The sequence below is a fragment of the Schistocerca piceifrons genome, chromosome 2 (genome assembly GCF_021461385.2).
Source record: "Schistocerca piceifrons isolate TAMUIC-IGC-003096 chromosome 2, iqSchPice1.1, whole genome shotgun sequence".
Taxonomy (NCBI): domain Eukaryota; kingdom Metazoa; phylum Arthropoda; class Insecta; order Orthoptera; family Acrididae; genus Schistocerca; species Schistocerca piceifrons.
The window spans coordinates 851711671-851735926 of NC_060139.1; the positions used below are offsets into that span (position 1 = coordinate 851711671).

Consider the following 24256-nt stretch of genomic DNA (forward strand, 5'->3'; position numbering starts at 1 on the left):
GCATTCCGACGGACTTGGGCAATTCCATCAGAACAATGCGACACGCCAAAGTCCAGAATTGCTACAGAGTGGCTCCAGGAACAGTCTTCTGAATTTAAATACTTCCGTTGGCCACCAAACTCCCCAGACATGAACATTATCGAGCATCCAGAACTAAATTTTCACTCTGCAGCGGAGTGTGCGCTGATATGAAACTTCCTGGCAGATTAAAACTGTGTGCCGGACCGAGAGGTCACGAGTTCGAGTCTCGGTCCGGCACTCAGTTTTAATCTGCCAGGAAGTTTTATTATTGAGCATATCTGGGATGCCTTGCGACGTGCTGTTCGGAAGAGATCTCCACCCCCTCGTTCTCTTACAGATTTATGGACAGCCCTGCAGGGTTCATGGTGTCAGTTCCCTCCAGCACTACTTTAGACATTAGTCGAGTCCATGCAACGTCGTGTTGCGGCGCTTCTGGGTGCTCGCGGGGGCCCTACGCAGTATTAGGCAGGTGTACCAGTTTCTTTGGCTCTTCAGTGTACTACATACGCATGTTTTGTTAACCTTAAAATCAGAAATTACAGTACACTGAAAGAAACAGTCAGTGCAAAATCACTCGTAAAATTCTCCTGTTGGCCGGATAATGATGTCGTGAACCTGAAACAAATTAAACACACTAGTTAAGAGGAGAAGTAAGGAAGAAATTAATGATAATGCCAAATACATTCGGTTTTCATAGCTGCTCTTTTTTCATTGGCTTAGAGCAGGAGTAGTGGACGTTTTTTACCTATAGCCCCCTTCGGTATCTCTGATAGCAGTAAAATTTTCTATCTGCTCATTGGCCCCGAGAAGATGTATGTACCTGAACTTCAGCATGTAATTAATAACTTTAGTAATACTTATTTACAAAAGAGATCAAACACTAATTGTAGCTCTTAGTAACGCACCTTGATTGAACTACTGACATGTATCATATCATAATTAATTGAGCTGTGAGACACTTTTTAATTTAACTTTAATTAAAATCTGCATCTAATTTAATACAAGATACATATGCCATTAGCAAGGCAGCATGTCTTGGTGGACATAATGACAAACCTCGTCCAACATCTGGTCCGTAAGGTTTTCATTCTATTAATTTGCTGTTTACTTATTTGCGTAGTTTCGCCTGCAAGCTAAAATTAACTTTACCTAGCATACTTCTGAGTAGTTCAATGGAAAGAGAGGAAAAATCCCATAAGAATATGGCGCCATGTGCATATTTACTGTAATAAGTTACAGCACAGAGATTATGAAATGATTTTCAGCACAGCACCAAACCTTTGCATTAATTTAACTGTAAATTTTGGGCTAACTAGTGCACGTAAAATTAAGCGTATGGTTTCTGTCTTGTTTAGAATTTTAGTGCACAGCTAATGGAACAAATTTTAGATATCATACATGTATTAAAAGTTGTGAATCTGGTTGTTGAATGTACAACATATTAAGTAACGTAGATTCAGGGTGTTTCCATTAGGGGGAGGTCTGGGGTCTTAAAAGAGCGACAGCCATCTCGCAGTCGCTCACGGTTTGGTATGAAGCTGAAGAGGCAACAGCTATGTTGGTCTGTGTGGTATATCACCTGTACACGTTTCCGATGATAAGAGATTTTCTTGTGTCTTCAGTCGCGACCCTTGATAATACACTCCTGGAAATTGAAATAAGAACACCGTGAATTCATTGTCCCAGGAAGGGGAAACTTTATTGACACATTCCTGGAGTCAGATACATCACATGATCACACTGACAGAACCACAGGCACATAGACACAGGCAACAGAGCATGCACAATGTCGGCACTAGTACAGTGTATATCCACCTTTCGCAGCAATGCAGGCTGCTATCTCCCATGGAGACGATCGTAGAGATGCTGGATGTAGTCCTGTGGAACGGCTTGCCATGCCATTTCCACCTGGCGCCTCAGTTGGACCAGCGTTCGTGCTGGACGTGCAGACCGCGTGAGACGACGCTTCATCCAGTCCCAAACATGCTCAATGGGGGACAGATTCGGAGATCTTGCTGGCCAGGGTAGTTGACTTACACCTTCTAGAGCACGTTGGGTGGCACGGGATACATGCGGACGTGCATTGTCCTGTTGGAACAGCAAGTTCCCTTGCCGGTCTAGGAATGGTAGAACGAAGGGTTCGATGACGGTTTGGATGTACCGTGCACTATTTAGTGTCCCCTCGACGATCACCAGTGGTGTACGGCCAGTGTAGGAGATCGCTCCCCACACCATGATGCCGGGTGTTGGCCCTGTGTGCCTCGGTCATATGCAGTCCTGATTGTGGCGCTCACCTGCACGGCGCCAAACACGCATACGACCATCATTGGCACCAAGGCAGAAGCGACTCTCATCGCTGAAGACGACACGTCTCCATTCGTCCCTTCATTTACCCCTGTCGCGACACCACTGGAGGCGGGCTGCACGATGTTGGGGCGTGAGCGGAAGACGGCCTAACGGTGTGCGGGACCGTAGCCCAGCTTCATGGAGACGGTTGCGAATGGTCCTCGCCGATACCCCAGGAGCAACAGTGTCCCTAATTTGCAGGGAAGTGGCGGTGCGGTCCCCTACGGCACTGCGTAGGATCCTACGGTGTTGGCGTGCATCCGTGCGTCGCTGCGGTCCGGTCCCAGGTCGACGGGCACGTGCACCTTCCGCCGACCACTGGCGACAACATCGATGTACTGTGGAGACCTCACGCCCCACGTGTTGAGCAATTCGGCGGTACGTCCACCCGGCCTCCCGCATGCCCACTATACGCCCTCGCTCAAAGTCCGTCAACTGCACATACGGTTCACGTCCACGCTGTCGCGGCATGCTACCAGTGTTAAAGACTGCGCTGGAGCTCCGTATGCCACGGCAAACTGGCTGACACTGACGGCGGCGGTGCACAAATGCTGCGCAGCTAGCGCCATTCGACGGCCAACACCGCGGTTCCTGGTGTGTCCGCTGTGCCGTGCGTGTGATCATTGCTTGTACAGCCCTCTCGCAGTGTCCGGAGCAAGTATGGTGGGTCTGACACACCGGTGTCAATGTGTTCTTTTTTCCATTTCCAGGAGTGTATTTTGCACAGGTTTGTTGGCGCTTAGAGTTTTGATGCAATAGCCAGGACTCTGATTTATTTCTGTCAACAGTTCAGCAGAACCTTTAATTTTGCGTCTGAAGTTGATTTGGACTCTGAATTTGTGCAGTGAGTCTGGAATTTGCCCCATTTTGCCAGTGTGGGACTTCGAATAGTTTCTTCAACTGATCAAAACTTGTATTTAGTGTATCGTGCGCCAGTTAGACTGTTGTTATATATAAGATTGTGTGCTTAGTTTCTGTTAATTTCTAACTGTGAGCACTGTTTTTTCCGCTATTGTATTTCTTACTTTCACGTAGTGTGTTCACCAGCCACTATATTGGGAGCTCGAGCTTTTTACAAATCACTTACGTACACAGACACTTTTGCTAGCCTATGTATGAATTTTAAAGACAATAAACTTTTTCAGTCGAAATTTAATCGATGCAGTTGGGATACATTATTTACCGTTGGTTGCACCTACATTCAACCTTCTATCACGTATCAGTACCGCCCTACGTCTCAAAGTTCGAACGGAATTGCGAATTTCCGTCAGAAGACTACAGTGGTCGCGCAGGACCTGGCGGACCCAAATGAGCTGCCCCTCAACAGTGACTCCGTACCAAGAGCGCCCTCTGCCGCCACGATGCAGGGCAGCCGGTGGCAGCCGCACAATCCACCCGCACCTGGAGCCTCTTCGCCGCATGACACTACGCAGATGCCGCCTAGTCACGGCTCAGACAGCATCATTCGTGCTTTAGTTCAGAGAGCCTATCCTTGTTCCTTTTGTATGAGCTAGACGCTCACCTCGGGGTATGACAATGCGGTGCATTTGACCCGCGGTCGTCGCACGGTGGCGCTGGCACCACTCCACATATGCAGAGGTGTGTTGGTCACGTCAGAGTACGGTGCAGCGAGTAAGTGTGCAGACGTTTTCAGACGTGCTAATGGTGACTGTGTGTGGAAAATTGCTCAAAGAACACATATTGATGACGTTATGAGGGGTAAAATACTAGGGAGACTGGAGGCTGGTCAAACACAGCAAGTCGTAACACGGGCCCTCCGTGTGCCACAAAGTGTGATCTCAGGATTATGGCAACGATTCCAGGAGACAGGAAACGTGTCCAGGCGCTACAGTACGGGACGTCCACAGTGTGCAACACAACGAGAAGACCAATATCTCACCATCAGTGCCCGCAGACAGCCACGGAGTACTGCAGGTAGCCTTGCTCGGGACCTCACTGCAGCCACTGGAACAGTTGTCTCCAAACACACAGTCTACAGACGACTGAACAGAGATGATTTATTCTCCCGGAGACCTGCAAGGTGCATTCCACTGACCCCTGGTCACAGGAGAGCCCATAATGCCTCGTGTCAAGAACACAGTACATGATCATTGGAACAGTGGTTCCAGATTATGTTCATGGACGAGTCTAGGTATAGAGTGAACAGTGATGCTCGCCGGGTTTTCATCTGGCGTGAACCAGGAACCAGATACAAACCCCTTAATGTCCTTGAAAGGGTCCTGTATGGAGGTCGTGGTTTGATGGTGTGGGGTGGGATTATGATTGGTGCACGTACACCCCTGCATGTCTTTGACAGAGGAACTGTAACAGGTCAGGTGTATCGGGACGTCATTTTGCACCAGTATGTCCACCTTTTCAGGGGTGCAGTGGGTCCCACCTTCCTCCTGATGGATGATAAAGCACGGCCCCACCGAGCTGCCATCATCGAGGATTACGTTGAAACAGAAGATATCAGGCGAATGGAGTGGCCTGCCTGTTCTCCGGACCTAAACCCCATAGAGCACGTCTGGGATGCTCTCGGTCGACGTATCGCTGCACGTCTTCAAACCCCTAGGACACTTCAGTAGCTCCGACAGGCACTGGTGCTCGACCAGCTGATCCAGAGCATGCCAACCCGTTGTGCGGCCTGTGTACTTGTGCATGGTGATGATATCCCATATTGATGTCGGGGTACATGCGCAGGAAACAGTGGTGTTTTGTAGCACATGTGTTTCGGGACGGTTTTCTCAATTTATCAGTAATACCGTGGACTTACAGATCTGTGTCGTGTGTGTTCCCTATGTGCCTATCCTATTAGCGACAGTTGTGTGTAGTGCCACGTTGTGTGGCACCGCATTCTGCAATTATCCTTAATTTATGAGCATGAGTGTAATGTTCGAAATAACATACGTTCCAAAATCCTGCAGTAAAAGTATGCTACTGGCATGGGTCTCTAAATCAGCGGATTACTCCCATTTTCTTTCTTGAGTATTGGTATGACCTGCTAAACTTTCCAGTCTTTTCATACGTATCTTTCATCGAGCGATCGGTTTTATGATACCCACGTAAGGAGCTATGACACTGAGGTTACAAAATTCATGGGGTAGCTCCTAATATCGTGTCAGACTTCCTTTTGCCCGATGTACTGCAGCATCTCGACGTCGCGTGGACACAACTAGTCGTTAGAAGTCTCCTGCAGAAATATTGAGTTACGATGCCTCTATAGCCGCACATATTTGCTAAGGTGTTGCCGGTACAGGATTTTGTGCACGAAGTGACCTCTCGATTATGCCCCGTAAATGTTCGATGGGATTCGTGTCGAATGGTCTGGCATGTCAAGTCATTCGTCCAGAAGGTTCTTCAAACTAATTGCGAACAATTGTGGCCAGTGACATGACGCATTATCATCAATAAAAATTCCATCGTTTTTTGGGAACATGAAGTCCGAGAATGGTCTCCAAGTAGCCGAACATAACCATTTCCTGTCAATAATGGTTCACTTGTATCAGAGGATCCAGTCCACTCCACGTAAACACAGCTCACATCATTATGGAGCCACCACCAAGCTTGCACTGTGCCCTGTTGACACCACAGTCGAACCCTAACATCACCACTTTCCAACAGAAATCGAAACTCATCTGACCAGGTCACTGTTTTCCAGACGTCTACGTCCAACCGAAACGGTCACGCATCCGGGAGAGGCGTTGCAAGCAATGTCGTGCTTTTAGCAAAGGCATTCGCATCGGTCATCTGCTGCATTGCCCATTAACGCCAAATTTCGCCGCACTTTCCTAGCGGATAGTTCGTCGTACGCCCACACTGATTTCTGCTGTTACTTCATGGACTGTTACTTGTCTGTTAGCACTGGCACTGACACTGCGTTGTCCGTGGTGGGGGGTAATGCCTGAAATGTGGTATTCTCGGCACAGTCTTGTCACCACATATCGCGGAATATTGAATTCCCCAACGTTTTCCGGAATGGAATGGCCTATTCGTCTAGCTCCGACTATCTTTCCACGTTCAAAGTCTATTAATTCCCGTCATGCGGTCATAACCACGTCGGAAATCTTTTCAAGCAAATCACCCGAGTGCAAATGACAGCTCCTCCAGTGCACTGCCCTTTCATACCTTGCGAACGCGGTATTACCGCCATCTCTATATGTGCATATCGCTATCCCATGGATTTTGTCACCTCAGTGTACATCAGGATGCTCTTATAGGAACTTAATTGGTTTGCTACCTGAACCTTAAAACCCATAGTGGTCAGAGCCATTTGAACCATTTTTTCTGATTGATAAATGGGTTGTGGCTTTCTTAAATTTAGCTTATTTTTATTCTTATTTCACAGAAGAATAAAACCAGTTATATTATTGCTCTAGCAGAATCACATTTTACTAACATTACACTGACGGAGAAAAATTGTCTTCGCGATTTTACACAAAATTATGCTATTTCTACCTACCCTCTATGAGGTTTTGTGTGTCGGCAGGCTTTAGAACAAAAAGTGCCATTATAACTCTTACAAAGTTGTTGGAAATATGAGGGTTGGAACTTTAATAGAGGCAACTATTTATTTACGGGTCGTACAAAATAGATACTTGTTTCAAAGTTTTACTGACCTTCAGAATAGTCATCATCATTGTGTATAACCCGTCGCCAGCGATGTGGAAGTCGTGGGATACTCTTAGCAGTGCCAGTTATGTTGACAGTTCGAGCGTCGAGGTCTATTGCCTGACGAATTTGTAGCAGTTCTGAAGCGAATGCCCTGAAGTGTTTCCTTCAGTTTAGAAATCGAGTTGAACTCACAAGGGCTTGAGTCAGGGAAGTGCAGTCGGTGGTATAGCACTTAGCCGCCCCATCAGTCAAACAAATCAGTAACAGCTCGCACTATACGTGCTTGAGCATTGTCCTGCAAAACGATGGTCAGGTCCTGCAGAAAGTGTCATCACTTCTGTCTCTATGCTGAACATTTTTGGAACACAACCTACGACCAGCTTAGAGACAGAAGTGATGACACGCCCTCGTGAGTTCAACTCGATTTCTAAACTGAAGGAAACATTTCACGACATTCGCTTCAGAACTGCTACAAATTCGTCGGGCAATAGAGCGCGCCGCTCGAACTGTCAACACAACTGGCACTGCTAAGAGTATCCTACGACTTCCACATCGCTGGCAACGTGTTATACACAATACTGGTGACTACTTTGAGCTGTAAATAGATAGTTGCCACTATTAAAGTTCCAGCAACCGTACTTCTAAGTCCATGTATTTTACAGCTCAATAGTTACGTATCTCCTAGTCAGCAAAATGGAGATATCGTGCCTAAGATCCGACGAAAAACTCCGAAAGCATTTGCCATTTCGCTAATTGACGGGTTATTGATGTTTTTAACTGATCGTTGAGTTATGAAACCATACTCCATTCTTGTCTTCTCTTCTCGTCCGCAGCTCGTGGTCGTGCGGTAGCGTACTCGCTTCCCGCGCCCGGTTTCCCGGGTTCGATTCCCGGCGGAGTCAGGGATTTTCTCTGCCTCGTGATGACTGGGTGTTGTGTGATGTCCTTAGGTTAGTTAGGTTTAAGTAGTTCTAAGTTCTAGGGGAGTGATGACCATAGATGTTAAGTCCCATAGTGCTCAGAGCCCCTTTTTCTCTTCTCTTGCTAGCACAAGCGGCTGTGTCGGAATGTGTTGACAGACAAACTATATCTTTAATATCTCATTATGAACTACTTGCCCAGCACAACTACTGAAACTGGCACCGAGGGCAAACTTCGACATTGTTCCAATTCCTTCAACCTTTCGTGTTTATCCCGTTCTTTTTTTTAAACCTCATAGCTGTTCCACCTCTGTATTTGTTTGTTAAGACCAAACAAATTTTACAGTGGAGTGGGAGATACACGTCCATCTTTTGCATGAAAGTGTTCAAAGCATAGAACAAAATACAGACCCCCGCAATGGCTGCAATAATCACTCGATTCCGTTTTCTTTGTTTCATCGTTGATCAGTGCAAATCTGTGTCAAACAAAACAACAAATGCGAAACGTACTATTTACACTTGTGTCGGCTCACTTGGTAAAAAAAAAGAGTAGCCGAAAATAACAAACAAGCGTCTGCTCACAAGGGAAAGTTAGGTCTTTGTCAACTATTGCTCAACACAGTTATATCCCAATTTCTTGATGATTCCATTTCATACATTTTTGTACCACCCCATCTTAGTGCCATCAAATCCATTCCAGTCTTCTTCTTCTTCTTCTTCTTCATCCACAATTTTACCTTATTCCCTGCTCCAATGTCATCTTCCCACATTCCTCTTTCTTTTGTCCTTGCTATTTCCTTTCGCCTGTCTCAAAACTCCGCTATCACAAATCTGCGACAATGGCACGCAGCCATATCCCTGTTACGATGGCGAAGGCCAACTAGCAGAATTGGTCCTCTTTTCTCACACTGTTGTCAATAACTCACTGTCGACTTCCCTTGGCGGTCACTGAACTTCGTTTGCTGCTTGCGTAAATACTGCACGACTACCATCTCCATAATTACCAGTTCTATAAGTAAACTTTAACCTACACATACCTGCAGTATTTAAAAAAATTAAATGAAAATTTTCGAGCATTTCTGAAATAAGGTAATTTGCAGTAGCAGTAGGAAACTCACCTGAACCCTTGGGGGCTGAGAAAGCATGTAGACCACGGCTTTTGCTATGTCTTCCGCTTCCAAGTAAGGCATTGTCTTGAACGTCTGTGCCCACCTTTCAGACTGGTTCATCGCATTGGTTTTCACGACCCCTGGAGAAATTTGCTGCAAATAGAGGAATTAATTGTTAGTGTTCCATATATGTACAATGATAAGGGGATGTTTGTAATTCTATTTTGCATACGAAGGAATTTTGTTATGTATCATAAAAAATATTGCAATTTTTAATGGTTACAGAATTCTACACGCGTAAGCGCGGAAGACCACAACGTTCTTGGACAGACCACATGAATGGTGTAATGGAAAATCGCAGCATCGACAGGAAGATGCGCTGGATAAAGAGGCTTGGCGGAGGACAACAGGAATTTAGCAAGATGTTATTATTAACCAATCTTTATATTGATTAATTCTTTAATAATAATAATTTTTTTAATGAATGGTGTCCATATTCTTTTTTAATCCAAGCCAATTTAAATCAGTCACAGGACGACAGCATGATTTGTTATCATACCTACCGTAGGAAAAGTACCTTTTTGCTAAACATACCTATACTTGAGCTGAAATCTTTTCTTCTAAGCCAGAGTAATACCTACGCTTAGCGATTTTGACAAAATTATGTCTGAGACGGAGACTTTAAGTCACCTTTCCCATGGGAAGGTCAAATTTGTGGCTTAGAGTCTCCATATAGCACACAGTTTTGTTACGTATGTACTTGTCTACTACTTGTCTATTAATGCAAAATATATTTTTCCCTGTTCATATGTAACGTTGTTGGCAAAACTTACAATTACCAAAATTATGTTATTGTGCTCATTAAGAAGGTGGAACTTATTTTACAGCCGATATATCACTTAATTGTAGATTACAATGGTAAGACACATACTTGGAAACACGATGCGTATGTGGATTACGACCATAATTTATTGGTTATGAATTCCAGAATAAAACTCAATAAATTACACAAATGTAGGAAAATTATTCCAGTGCCACAGAAAGCAGTAACTGACAGTATCAAATATTACCGAACCATCATTTCAATAAGTCATGGTTGCAAAACACGAGTGCAAATTATTTACGGAAGAATTGAAAACCTGGTAGACGCCATCCTCGTGGAAGGTCAGTTTGAATTCCGGAAAGGTGGAGGAAACGCGTGGGAATACTGACTTTACGACGTGTCCTACAAGATAGCCTGAAGAAAGACAAGTCTGCCTATATATCATTCATAGAATATTTTGACATTATTTACTGGAATACACTATTTGAAACTCTGAGAGTAGCGGGAATAAAATACAAGGAGCAAAATGTTATTTACAACTTGTACAGAAGCCAGACTGCAGTTATAAGAGACGAAGGACATGAAAGGGAAGCAGAAGTTAAAAAGGGTCGATGAAAGAGATGAAGCCAAACTTCAGGATGAAGAAATAAAAACTTTGACGTTTAGCGATGACATCATAATTCTGTCAGAAACAGCAGAAGTCTTGGAAGAGCAGTTAACGGAATGGATAGTATTTTGAAAACACAAAACGAGAACAAGTAATAGAACGTTGTCGAATTATAGCAGGCGATGCTGAAGAAATTGGATTAGGGCGTGAGACACTAAAAGCAGTAGATGAGTTTTATTTGGGCACCAAAATGACTGGCGATGGCCGAAGTAGAGAAAATACAAAATGCGGACTGCCGATAGAAAGGAGGGCATTTCCGAAAAGCAGAAATCTGTTTTAACATTTAATATAGATTAAAATGTTAGGAAGTATTTTCTGTAGGTACTGGTCTGGAATGTGGCTTTTTATGGAAGCAATACGTGCATATTAAACAGCAATTGCAAGAAGAGAACAGACGCTTTTGAAATGTGGTGGTACAGGAGAATGTTGAACACTGGACGGGTGGTTCGGATAACTAATAACGAGATAACGAGTCGAACTGGAGAAAAATGAAATGCATGACGCAGGTTAACTAAAAGAACGGAATTATTGATCGGACACATTGGAAAATTTGGAAATTTGTGATAAGATCTTATGAGACCAAACTGCTGAGGTTATCGGTCCCTAATCTTACACAGTACTTAATCTAACTTAAACTAAATTACGCTAAGGACAACACACACACAGACACACACACACAGACACACACACACACACACACACACACACACACACACACACACACACACACACACACACACACATTCCCGCGGGAGGACTCGAACCTCCGACGGGAGGAGCCGCGCGAACCGTGACAGGACGCCCAGGACACATTCTGAGACACAGAAAGGAGGAAAGTGTATGTTGGTAAAAATTGTAGAGGAAGAAAAAAGCTTTACTACAACATTCTTCCTAAAACGGATGTTGGTTGCAGTAGTTGTTCAGGCAAGTGCTCAGGATAGTTTAGCGTGGATAATTGCACAGAACCAGTCTTCGGACTGAAGACCACAGTGACAAAATATTAATCAAAGAATTTCTAGGTACGTATATGTTACTGACAGTACGAGAAATGTTGTCTTACTCCAACACGAATGTTGCTCTTTTTGGCGACGAGGTCCTTCCTGAGTCCTTCAGCCATGACCCTCACGGCTGACTTGTTGGCTGAGTGCATACCGAGGCCGTCACTCAGCGTCGGGATATGGGCCGAAATACTGGAAAGGAAAGTCACTCATACAGCGTCGCCGAAGCTCAGGTTGCCCCGTATCAAGTTCCCATTCTGCAAACTACTGTGAAATTAATGGCAGAGCAAAGGCGGACGGCAAGATTGACTTCCAGTCTGCCTCTACACGAGCCGTAATTAATCTAGCCTTGTCTTCGCAGTACCTATGACAATGATACGTCGGGGGTGCTAGTGTATTCCTAGACTCCTCAACATTGGCTCTTGAAATTTTATAGCTAGTCTTTCGCGGGATAGTCTGTGTCTTTCTTCACGTGCCCAACAGTTCGGCTGTTTCATCGTCCTTGCAAGAAAGAAGTCTGCCACCTGCTTTATCTCCTACTGAGCCTATGCTATCATTCCTTTTCATATCACGACAAATTCCTACATCAAGATATTTGTATGATTTTAAAAAACAGACATAATGTCTGATAGGATAACCGCAGCATGCGAAGGTTGCTGTGTATGGACGGGTTACTACTGTAACCGCAATTGCAGATCTGAAGATGGTTCTAGAGGAACCGAAACTGGACATGTGAATAAACATTTTTTGCAATCAAGACGAATTATAAATAACATTGGATATTTGTATGAGTCGACTGTTTCCAGCTGTGACTCATAGTAATTGTACTCATAGGATATTTTGTTTATGCATTTTGTAAAGTGCACAGTTTTATATTTTTCAATATTTAAAGCAAGTAACCAATCATGGCACCTCTTTGAAACCTTATCAGTATCCTACTGGACATTTCTGGCGTTTCTTTTCAGGTAGTACGTCGTTTCAGATAACTGCCTCATCTGCAGAAAGTGTGAGATTACGGTAATGTCTCCCAGATCATCAATAAATAACGCGAATAGCAAGGATCCCAACGCACTTCTCTGGGCAGACCTGAAGTTACTTTTACATCTGTAGATGACTCTCTACCCAACATGTTGGAACCTCCTCACCAAACAATTCTTAATCCTTTCACAAATATCGTTTGATACTCCATATTGCCGACCTTTCTGTAATAAGTGCTGGTGCGATACAACGTGAAATGCTTTCCAGAAGGTAATAAAAATAGCATGCGTCTCGTTGGTCCAATCCGTTTTCGCGATGTTATGTGAGAAAAGCGCGAGTTGGGTTCTCATGACCGATGTTCGGAAGTCCATGCCACTTAAAAAATGGTTCAAATGGCTCTAAGCACTATGGGACTTAACATCTGAGGTCATCAGTCCCCTAGACTTAGAACTACTTAAACCTAACTAACCTAAGGACATCACACACATCCGTGCCCGAGGCAGGATTCGAACCTGAGACCGTAGCAGCAGCGCAGTTCCGGACTGAAGCGCCCAGAACAGCTCGGCCACAGCGGCCGGCTCATGCCGATTAGAATAGGGGAAGCCATTCTGTTCTAGATACCTCATAACGTTTCATTTCAGAACCGTAATGTATCCTCTCCCTCCAGTGAGGATTTTTGTGATTTTTAAATTTAAATAAGAATGTACCATGCTGACGAAGGGAAGACAAATCACAACGCCAACGAGAAAAGAAAACGTACAGTTATGAAAATTAGGAAAAAGACGTTGAACCTTACACTATTTTTGTGGTATAAAATGAATTTATAAGAGATTATTTCTTTACTCTTGCGGGTTTTGCTACAGGACCAGAAGTGGTCGTTGGTGACGTAAGACTGTGTCATTGTTTTCAGTGCAAAGAAATAGCCTGCACAGTAATAATAACAATAATAATAATTACAATTAGACATCGTTAAAAATATAGGTTCAATTTACAAATGTCGAAATGTGAAAACGACAGCGCGCTTATGACGAGTGATCATTGCGTCACAAAACTGACTACTCCTAACTAATTTAAAAGGCCAAAAGTATACGAAATATTTCATTTTACAGGAATGACAGGGTAATGCACTTCACAACCAAAATAAAGTCGTAAATGGCGTACAACAGAAATCATGGTACCAGAATGAAACAACATTCTAATAGTGAGGCCCGAAGAAAGAGAAAAAGAGGAAAGACTGTCATTTCTCTTATTTTTTAAGAAAAATGATAGAAAATTTCATAGGTGGTTATGGCATCGAAATATAGTTACTAACGCATTTTAAAGCTACATCTATGAAAATTGATAACTGACATCTCGCTTAGACGCAAAAAAAGGAAACATCTTTCAGTGGTTTTGGAAATTCAGCCCCCTAAAGAGGTGAAATTGGGGATGAAAATTTTAAGATATTATTTCATTATGAAAGCAGTTTCAAACCTAAATCTGCGAAAATTTGTATTTGGGTCCTCTGTTAGTAATAAAAATCACATGTTTCACGGGTTTTGAAAATCCAGTCCCACAAAGTATGAAATAGTGGATAAATATTTTTAAGAAAATATTTCGTCATTTAAAAAAAAATTTGAATATAGTTTTATGAAAACTGTTACTTCACTTCTCGATTAGGTATAAAAAAATATGTGTTAGAGGACGAAAGTTTTTATTGAAATATCACCGCAAGAACGCAAAAGTCATGACTAACCAAAAACGTTGGACTCAGCTACCAGAATCGCTTTTTGGGAGGAAGTAGAATCGGAAAAAACCATTCTTCTATGGCTTTAATTGGCGTGAAAAGTTTAGAAGGTTCTAAAATTTGTGAGTAACTTATAAACTCGATTAATGAAAAAGAAAAACCCTCAGTGCATACCACACAGTCTATGCAAGCGAAGCAGCGAACGATAAGCTAGTTATTTAACAAAATAGTTAAGAAAACTTTCCCAGTATTCTTCCTGCAGCTCTCGTAGGTGCCCGACCTTTATTGATCGTTCCCATGCGAACTCAGTATTGTCGAGAAATACCGTAAAACACTGTTCACCAGGTAGATTTTTAGCAACTGTAATTAAATAGTGCAGGTCACATTTTTCTTGTAAGTTGTATGAAAGGTGCCGATGCGTTATGTTTACAGTGCGCTTTTAATTTCATCCGTAAGAGTTTTAGAGCGTTAATAGTCGACTGTAACATTCTATAACCATGGATCAAAAGTTAGTGTTCGGAATCATACTCTTGTCAGTAGATATTTTGATACTTTTTATTAGTGTCAGCATCATTCAGCAAGTGTTAAAGAGAATTACGGAATAAAATTGTTGATGTCAGGCATCTTCCCTGGCTCCAAAGTAACACATGTTGTCACTAGCGTTTTCACCATAGGATAAAAAATTCCCACTCCCACTCAGACACTAATCAACAGCGATATTCAGAAAGATTTAATAATTAGTACGAACAGATCGACTAACACTATTTTAAACCAATTAACGGACATATACGTACGTTTTCCGTTGTATCTTGCATCCTTGGTGTGTGACATACAACATTAGAACCATATATCTACTACCGATACTCTCGGAAAAAGTACACAAAAGTAATTACTCTTCAGTTAAAGATATTCCTACGACGGTTTTGCGGACAAGAAGCTATCAGCCCATAAAACACGCCAGGGAGACATGTGCAGTCTCATTTGTAAAATTAATACAGATCAAGTGAGTATTCACAAGAAAATAAAAGTGCCTTTCCTACAATTTTTAGGTCTGAAGCAGAAACTCAACCAATAGTGTTTAGCAATATTTTACAGAAAAAGAAACGATATAAAACTTAGTTGTCAAAATATCTTTGTTTTAATAGCTGCAACTTCGAGCACTTGACAAGTACGCAATTTTCAATCTAAATCAACAATAGTTCGAGTGTGCCAGTCGATATGAGTAAGGACTCTTAGGACTTATGTTGACCCATTAATAAATTTTGTCCTGCTCTGTGTCAAGAGACGACGTTTTTTGCAGATTTAGATCAGGTCTTGCATCCGTGTAAGAAGCCTGAAGTTCGAACCACTTGGGACTGAAATCGAAAGTATTTAAATTTGGCATCAATAAACGCAGCTAGGTCGAAAAAGAACTTCTTTCTTGTGTGAAATATCATAATGTACCATTGACACCCACACTTTATGTACAAATGTATACGGACGTCGTATGACAACAAAGAGTGTAGCAACGTTCATCATCAGTATCGAGATTGCGAACTCTGTACGTCAGTAAGCATTTGATTTTTGGTTACCAAGAATTTTGGGAACGTTAGTATCACTAAAAGAAGAAAAGTAGTATATATCTAAATGTCAACAAGGATGTAAAGTACTGCTTGGGTGACAGATGAATCACTACTAGAATTAGTCCCACTACAGTCACTACTGCAGCATCTACTTACCAAATTATTCACAGAAGTTTGTATATATATATATATATATATGTGTGTGTGTGTGTGTGTGTGTGTGTGTGTGTGTGTGTGGTGTGTGTGTGTGCGTGGCCGCTTGTAGGGGCCTCATCAAAGTCCTGGCTCCTACCTGCTTACGTGAAAGTGTGTGTGTGTGGGTAGGAGGTGTGGGAGGGGGGAGGGGGGGCGGTCGCCTTTAGGAGCCTCATCATCTACTTGCTTACGTGTGTGTGTGTGTGTGCGTGTGTGTTACGAGCGTCGCCACGTAAGCGCTGGTTCCTACCTGCTGATGTGGATGATGAAGCCGTCGTCGACGCCCCTCCTCATCATGTCCTGGACCGCCTCCCTAGTACAGATGGCCAGGCCAAGCTCGTTCACCTCAAACATCTGTCTCCAGTGTTCTGTTTTACCGGCTGTACAAGTCAACACAGTTGAACATCAGTCACTTTTCTAAATATGGTTACATAATTTAAATCGCAGTTTGGCGCAACAATTTCAGAGCAAGAAGCAGGTTATAAAAGTATGCTTAAAAAAAGAAATCTATCAAGAACAAGTTAAAAGGAGCCGTGGTACGTGTTGTGCTAATGTTGAATTTTCATTGTTCATGACTCGTTACTTTGGTTTTAAGGTTCGCCGTATTAGAGGGAGTGAGAATGAAGTAGCCGACGCTCTGAGTCGCGTATTTTGAGGCCATTCCCCGGAAGATGAGGAATCAGTAGAACCTAGCCTTGAGACCAATTTTCTTCTGTCCGAAACTCCTGGGCTATTCTGTGACCTAGCCGCCAAACAGGCCCAAGATCCGCGCTGGGGACCCATCAGGCAACAATTGGCTTATGGAGAGGTTGTCCCGGGTTATTGTCTTCGAAAGGGGAGTCTCTGTAGACTGGAAGATCAGGATCAATTTAAGGTATGTGTCCCTCAGGAGTTAATTGGCATGGTGCTTAGGTACTTTCACGATTCAGCCGTTGGGGGACATTTAGGATTCTATAAAACTCTGAACCGCGTTCGTGAAAGTATGTTTTGGCCCAAGCTCTACCGGGACGTTAGGCAATTCGTATGGGACTGTGTTCGATGTAGGCGTGCCAAACCGGATGCGGGTCCGAGCAAGGGGTTGTTACAGTCAGGTAGGGAAGAGTACCCCCTGGATCGAATTTTTATCAATTACATCGGCCCTCTGCCCCGTACTAAAAGAGGAAACAGGTACATACTGGTTGTTGTTGATGCCTTCACCCGTTTCACGTGGGTTCTGCCCACTCGTGGCGTTACTGCCGAAATTACGGTGCAACAGCTGTCTAGGATCATCTCCTGGTTTGGCCCTCCAACAACGCTCCCACCTTCTTATCTAAGGTGTTGAAAGGGTTTTGCCTTGCTAATGGTGTCAAACACATCACAACTACTCCCTATTATCTGAAGTCATACTTCGCGGAGGGTGTCAATCGGAATTTGAAGGCCGCTCTCTGCATTTATCATTCACGAACACCTACGCATTGGGATGCTACCTTACCCTGGCTAAGCCAAGCCTTCAACTCGCCAGGCATGAGTCCACGGGCACTGCGCCTAGCCGTTTAACGTTTGCTTATGTCCCGAACTCGCCACTCTCCAATTTATAGGACATTAACGACCTTCTTCCACGCCAGGTTACTCCGGCGAGTTTTGCGGGAAAATTGGAAACGGGGTAAAAATAATATCGATCTGGCCCACCGGCGCCAAGCCACTTGGTATAACAAAGGTAGGCGCCCCTTTCAGGGTAAGGTCGGGGATCTCGTGTTCGTCAGGGATGTTGCTGGCGGTACTGGTTTTGGTCCAAAAGGCAAGCTTATGCCACGATTCAGGGGCCCGTGCCGGATACTGAAAATCATTAGTCCAGTCAACCTTGTAGTCAAGGATCTCTCGTCTGGCCGTAATTCCAGGGTGCATCTCAGTCAGGTTAAACTCAGGAACCGGGGTACCCCACAGTCTGCCGCGGTTCCTAACAATCCCCCCCCCCCCCCCCCCGGTCATCTTTGCGGGGGGGAGATTGATCCGGTGGGTTTCTGGCGCCAGGCGATATCGTTTCTTACTTCCATCTTTGATCGTTGTCCATGTGCCTTGTTCTCTTTGCGTCTTTGAAGCAGGATTTTTATGGTGGCGCGCATGCTCAAGTCGAGGAGGGTGCGTCCGCCCATGAGCCGAGTCAGTCTGTGACGTGACGTGCTTTCGATGTTGTCGTTGTGGGGAGTTGCCGACACGATGTCACGTGGCACGGCCGTATGCCGTGAGGACCAGTTGAGTTGGAGCAACGAAGAAGCATTGGCCGCTGCCGAAAAGTATTAAAGTTGTATTGACATGGCTGGCCAGTGGCGAACAGGATTTGCCAATACCTCGAGAGCTATGTGGATGGATGGCGTGTGAATTTCACATGAAGAAGAAAAAGTTAATCGCCAAGCTTTCGTGGTGGAGTTCTCCTTCTATATATAGTGAATATTATTGTGTACTTAAGGACTGTTGTCTGTTGCAGTTGCTCGTGCTAGTGGCCAGCAAAACATTCACTACAGTGGTGGCAAGGCGAGTTATGTTCTGGGACGGCCATGAAATTATGTTACTAAAGTGGCTAGAAATAGCGCCTCGCATTTGTAAGTTTGGATTTGGTGCTTAGTGGCATGCTGAAGGTAGCTGGATCACTTGAACGTCATTTCTTAATTTAGTTATAGATTTAGAATTTTCTGGTTTTACGAATTAGTGGTAGTTGCTGTTTCTTAAAAATTTCTTGTGTGTATGGAACGCAAGTGGCCATGATAAGTATAGGTCACATTGTGTTTTATCGTCGGATAGAGACAGTGTGTATTTTGGTCTGTGGCCATAGGGGCCGTGCTTATTGCATTAGCGAGCTATTGAAGTGACATTAGTTTTCTATTGCAATTTCATGTACCTATCTGAAGGTTGATTTCACGTTAGGTACTGCACGAAACAAACACATTTTTAAGTCATTTTTTTATTTGGCATTTGTGCTACTTTCGATAGGTATCACTGAGGAGGCGCAATCTCCAATTCATAATTTGTAACTCACCAGACATTTTTATGTTAAATACAGATCTGAATGTCATTTTCACCACAGTTGTCACACACCACAATAGAGGAGATCGTCCTGTGAATCATATAAATTGTGTTAAGCATTTATTGTGTTTCTGTGGAATAACAGCTCAGGAAGTCAACCTGTCATTTACCATACGAGTGTGGACGAGAGATCTTGAGGCTGCACCCAACCCGGCCAGAGTGCCGGACCAGTAGGCGTTAATTCTGTTCGCAGTGGCGACACACGTCTGATTCGTCTCCTTGTCTTGACGTGTATCGTACTTCTTTGTCGATATTAAAATGTATAGATACGCTGCAATATTAGTAAATTTTTACTGTAGCTGATAATGCATTCAGAATGAATTTTCACTCTGCAGCGGTGTCTGCGCTGATGTGAAACTTCCTGGTGGATTAAAACTGTGCGCCGGACCGAGACTCGAACTCGGGACCTTTGGCTTTCGAGAGCAATTGCTCTGCCAATTGAGCTACCGAAAATGCATTCACGTTTCGGAGGCCGCGCTTTGGCATTTCAGTTTGTGGAGCACTTGCCCATGAAAGGCAAAGGTCCCAACTTCGAGTCTTGGTCCGGTAAACAGTTTTACCTTTCCAAGAAGTTTGATAATGCATTTTTCACATTTTTGATCATTTATACATTAATTCAAGAAAATTCTTTAAAATCTGAAATATTTGCATACATACATATAAAATCAGTGTCGTAGTCGGTACCAGCGCTGTTGACCAGGATGTCGACTCCATTGAGGTTTTCCCTAATCCACTTGAAAGCTGAGAGGATGCTTTCTTCTTTTCCCACGTCTCCCTGAAGAGCGTACAGTTTTCCTGGCGACCCCTTCACTTCAAGGACCTAAGGTAAAACACAAAGAACGCTTGTAAATGCTTCATAAGACAACAATGGCACAGCGATATGAAACATGGCCCTGATACGTTGCTCTACTACAGAATGTTAGACATGTTGTTTCATGCACGGTGCAAGCGCTGGTGCTCTGTTGTGTGGGCAGCCTTGCGGTCGTTGCCTGCCTCTTGGGCCGTCTGTGCGGACACTGTGGCGGGTGGCGTACCGGTTTTAACTGAGAAAGAAGTAGACGAGATAGGAGTGGACTTGGAAAGAGGAAAGGGAAAATCGTTGCGCTGTGAAACTCGACATACTGTTGTGGCAGTGGCCTCTGCTACAAACACCGCTGTTCGCGAATTCAAACAGAAACTTGACAAATCAACGGTAGTGTGTCCATTCACCAAGTCACATACTGCTAGCGCGAAAAATGATTGTCGGTACGCCTCTGTATTGGCTCTTATTTCTCTAATTTTCTCGGCGTAGTCATCACGCGAGGTGTATATGCTGTCAGACTCTTCTCGGAAAGCGCTTTCTCGAAATTTCGGTTGTAAACTTATCCATGATGCGCAACGCGTCTCTTGTAACGTCTCCCAATGGAGTTTGTTGAGGATCCGGGTAACGTTCTGGCACTGACTAAACAATCCTATGACGAAATTATTAATTGAAGCCAAAAAGGGGCGTATTACTGTTAATAATATAATTGAACTATAAAGTTCCAATTAAGGAAATGTAAAGCAAATATGAAAGCTGCTAACTTTTTATATTAGCGGTTAAATTCCGTTAACATTTCTAAAATTTATATAGTTTAAATAAAACATTACATTTTCACTGTAAAAATAATATATCTATATTTATAAATACCTAAAAGTAAAAATACTTCCTTAACATCTTCAGTGTCACGCTCTAATTATAAGCTGTTTAAGTACACGAAAAACAACATCACTAAAATAAATACTCAAAAAATAAAAGTTAAAAGATAAATCTATTAGAATCATATCAACCCTGAATATATCCAATTAAATAAATAAATAATCTATATAAACCTTGGCCACCAAATAACCCAGCTCAACCATAATCAAATGATTTCGATGAATAATAACCTAATTTTAAAGGAATATATCTAACAAACTTAGTTGAAAGAAAAGGTATAAATCATATAGAACCAGAAAATCTAACAAAAGGAAGCATACTTAAAGAAAACAAATTATGAGAAAAATCAAACTTAGAAATAAGATAACCCAAATAAGCATCTAAAACAACAACTGTAATAGTCAAAAACTTTAAATAATAAGGTAAACCAATCATATGAGGAATAGGAAAAATTAATCAAGATAAAAGACTACCACCAAAAACAGCAACAAACAATAAACCAATCATACCAAACGAAATACACTCCTGGAAATGGAAAAAAGAACACATTGACACCGGTGTGTCAGACCCACCATACTTGCTCCGGACACTGCGAGAGGGCTGTACAAGCAATGATCACACGCACGGCACAGCGGACACACCAGGAACCGCGGTGTTGGCCGTCGAATGGCGCTAGCTGCGCAGCATTTGTGCACCGCCGCCGTCAGTGTCAGCCAGTTTGCCGTGGCATACGGAGCTCCATCGCAGTCTTTAACACTGGTAGCATGCCGCGACAGCGTGAACGTGAACCGTATGTGCAGTTGACGGACTTTGAGAGAGGGCATATAGTGGGCATGCGGGAGGCCGGGTGGACGTACCGCCGAATTGCTCAACACGTGGGGCGTGAGGTCTCCTCAGTACATCGATGTTGTCGCCAGTGGTCGGCGGAAGGTGCACGTTCCCATCGACCTGGGACCGGACCGCAGCGACGCACGGATGCACGCCAAGACCGTAGGATCCTACGCAGTGCCGTAGGGGACCGCACCGCCACTTCCCAGCAAATTAGGGACACTGTTGCTCCTGGGGTATCGGCGAGGACCATTCGCAACCGTCTCCATGAAGCTGGGCTACGGTCCCGCACACCGTTAGGCCGTCTAACGCTCACGCCCCAACATCGTCCAGCCCGCCTCCAGTGGTGTCGCGACAGGCGTGAATGGAGGGACGAATGGAGACGTGTCGTCTTCAGCGATGAGAGTCGCTTCTGCCTTGGTGCCAATGATGGTCGTATGCATGTTTGGCGCTGTGCAGGTGAGCGCCACAATCAGGACTGCATACGACCGAGGCACACAGGGCCAACACCCGGCATCATGGTGTGGGGAGCGATCTCCTACACTGGCCGTACACCACTGGTGATCGTCGAGGGGACACTGAATAGTGCACGGTACATCCAAACCGTCATCGAACCCATCGTTCTACCATTCCTAGACCGGCAAGGGAACTTGCTGTTCAAACAGGACAATGCACGTCCGCATGTATCCCGTGCCACCCAACGTGCTCTAGAAGGTGTAAGTCAACTACCCTGGCCAGCAAGATCTCCGGATCTGTCCCCCATTGAGCATGTTTGGGACTGGATGAAGCGTCGTCTCACGTGGTCTGCACGTCCAGCACGAAAGCTGGTCCAACTGAGGCGCCAGGTGGAAATGGCATGGCAAGCCGTTCCACAGGACTACATCCAGCATCTCTACGATCGTCTCCATGGGAGAATAGCAGCCTGCATTGCTGCGAAAGGTGGATATACACTGTACTAGTGCCGACATTGTGCATGCTCTGTTGCCTGTGTCTATGTGCCTGTGGTTCTGTCAGTGTGATCATGTGATGTATCTGACCCCAGGAATGTGTCAATAAAGTTTCCCCTTCCTGGGACAATGAATTCACGGTGTTCTTATTTCAGTTTCCAGGAGTGTATAATAACCCTTATCATCAAACGAAAATCTAGAATAAAAATTATTATCCCCAGATATCGAATAATAAAATAAACGAAAAGAATAAGAAACAGTTAAACTAGTAGAAAAAAATAAGGAAAAATAAATTAAACAATTAATTCATCTTAAACAAACCATTTCAAGAATCAAGTCCTTTGAATAAAACCCTGCCAAAAAAGGTATACCACACAAAGATAAACTAGAATCATTAAAACAAACAGAAGTTAAAGGTATAAAATTAACAATTGAGCCTATAAAACGAATATCCTGAGAATCCTTTAAATTATGAATTATTGAACCTGCACACATAAATAATAATGTCTTAAATAAAGCATGGGCTAATACTCTCTCTCTCTTCTATCAGTTCCTACCTGGTCAGGATCCTATATTGATGAACAACACTCAAGTATCGGTCAAAGAAGTGCATTATGAGCCACTTCCTTCGTGGGTGAGCTACATTCGCATGAATATCAGCCTGACACGCACTTTTCCTTCCAATTGTTTTATGCTACCATTCCACTAAACGTCCCTCTGGATAGTTACTCCTAGATATCGTTTCCAGCAGTCTCTCACGAATAGTGTAGTTGTACTGTATTGGCTTTCTTGTCCTACGTATGCGCAACTAGTTACAGTTATTTACGTTCGGGGTCAACTGCTAGAGCCTGAACCACTGATCAGACTGCTGTGAACGTCATTCTGAAAATCGCTACTGCCTTCTGGCGTTGCTATTTTGTTATAGATAATCACATCATCTGCGAACAGTCTTAAAGAGCATCCAACGCTTTCTACTGGATCATTTACATACGGCATATTTTAAACAGCACTGGTCCAAGTAAACGTTGTAGTTTTGAAAATCCTCATCAGTTACATGTAGAGGATTTATATTATGTAAAAATCTGACTGTGGTCAGTAATTAGTGTAATATAAATTACTGCAATAATTTTTTTTCCGCCTAGTTCTGGTAGGCACTCGAACAATATATTGCAGCCTATCCTCAGAGATCTAATAACTGAGGAAAAGAAAGTTATTTCAGGGAGGGAAATGCTAGAGCACACATCGCCAACGCGTGTTTGACAGTATTACGAGATGTTATTATGGTGGGATTGTCCAACGACAGGATAGTTCTTTATGCTCGCAGCCTGCATGCTGCGTCACTGATTCCCGCGCATTGTCATAGCGAAATATCCTGTTTATGCCAGCTAATTTATTTGTACTTTAGTGTAATTGAAGGGGACGGCTGAAAAAAGTGATAACTCACATGAGCATATTTTGAGGTATTCTGCACAAAACCTCCCCGTTCTTTACCTTATCAGTCCACCTAATTTTCTACACTCGTCTGTAGAGGTTCATCTCAAATCCTTAGATTCTCTATTGTTCCGATTTTCTCACAGTCCATGTTTTTGTAGCATACAGTGCTGTGCTTCTTCCTCAAATTTAGCTCTATGTTTGACACTAGTAGACTACTCTTGGGCAGAAATGCCCTTTTTACCAGTGCCAGTCTGCTTTTTATGTCGCCCTTGCTCTGTCTGTCATGACTAGGTAGAAGAATTCCTTAACTTCACTTACTTCCTGACCATCAATTCTGACGTTAAGTTTCT

The 24256-nt window shown here is 43.6% G+C and overlaps 1 protein-coding gene across 1 annotated transcript in view; it reads right to left on the minus strand.

Moving 5' to 3' along the window:
• Positions 1–398: 398 nt before the first annotated feature.
• The window catches only part of LOC124777107 (dehydrogenase/reductase SDR family member 11-like), a 48818-nt gene continuing 24960 nt past the window's right edge, over positions 399–24256 (minus strand). The window contains exons 2-6 of the mRNA XM_047252390.1: positions 19677–19839; positions 16210–16339; positions 11561–11690; positions 9020–9163; positions 399–636 (exon numbers count right to left, since the gene is read on the minus strand). Of these exons, the coding sequence (XP_047108346.1) occupies positions 592–636; positions 9020–9163; positions 11561–11690; positions 16210–16339; positions 19677–19839 (612 nt within the window). The 3' untranslated portion in view covers positions 399–591. The remainder of the gene's footprint in view (positions 637–9019; positions 9164–11560; positions 11691–16209; positions 16340–19676; positions 19840–24256) is intronic.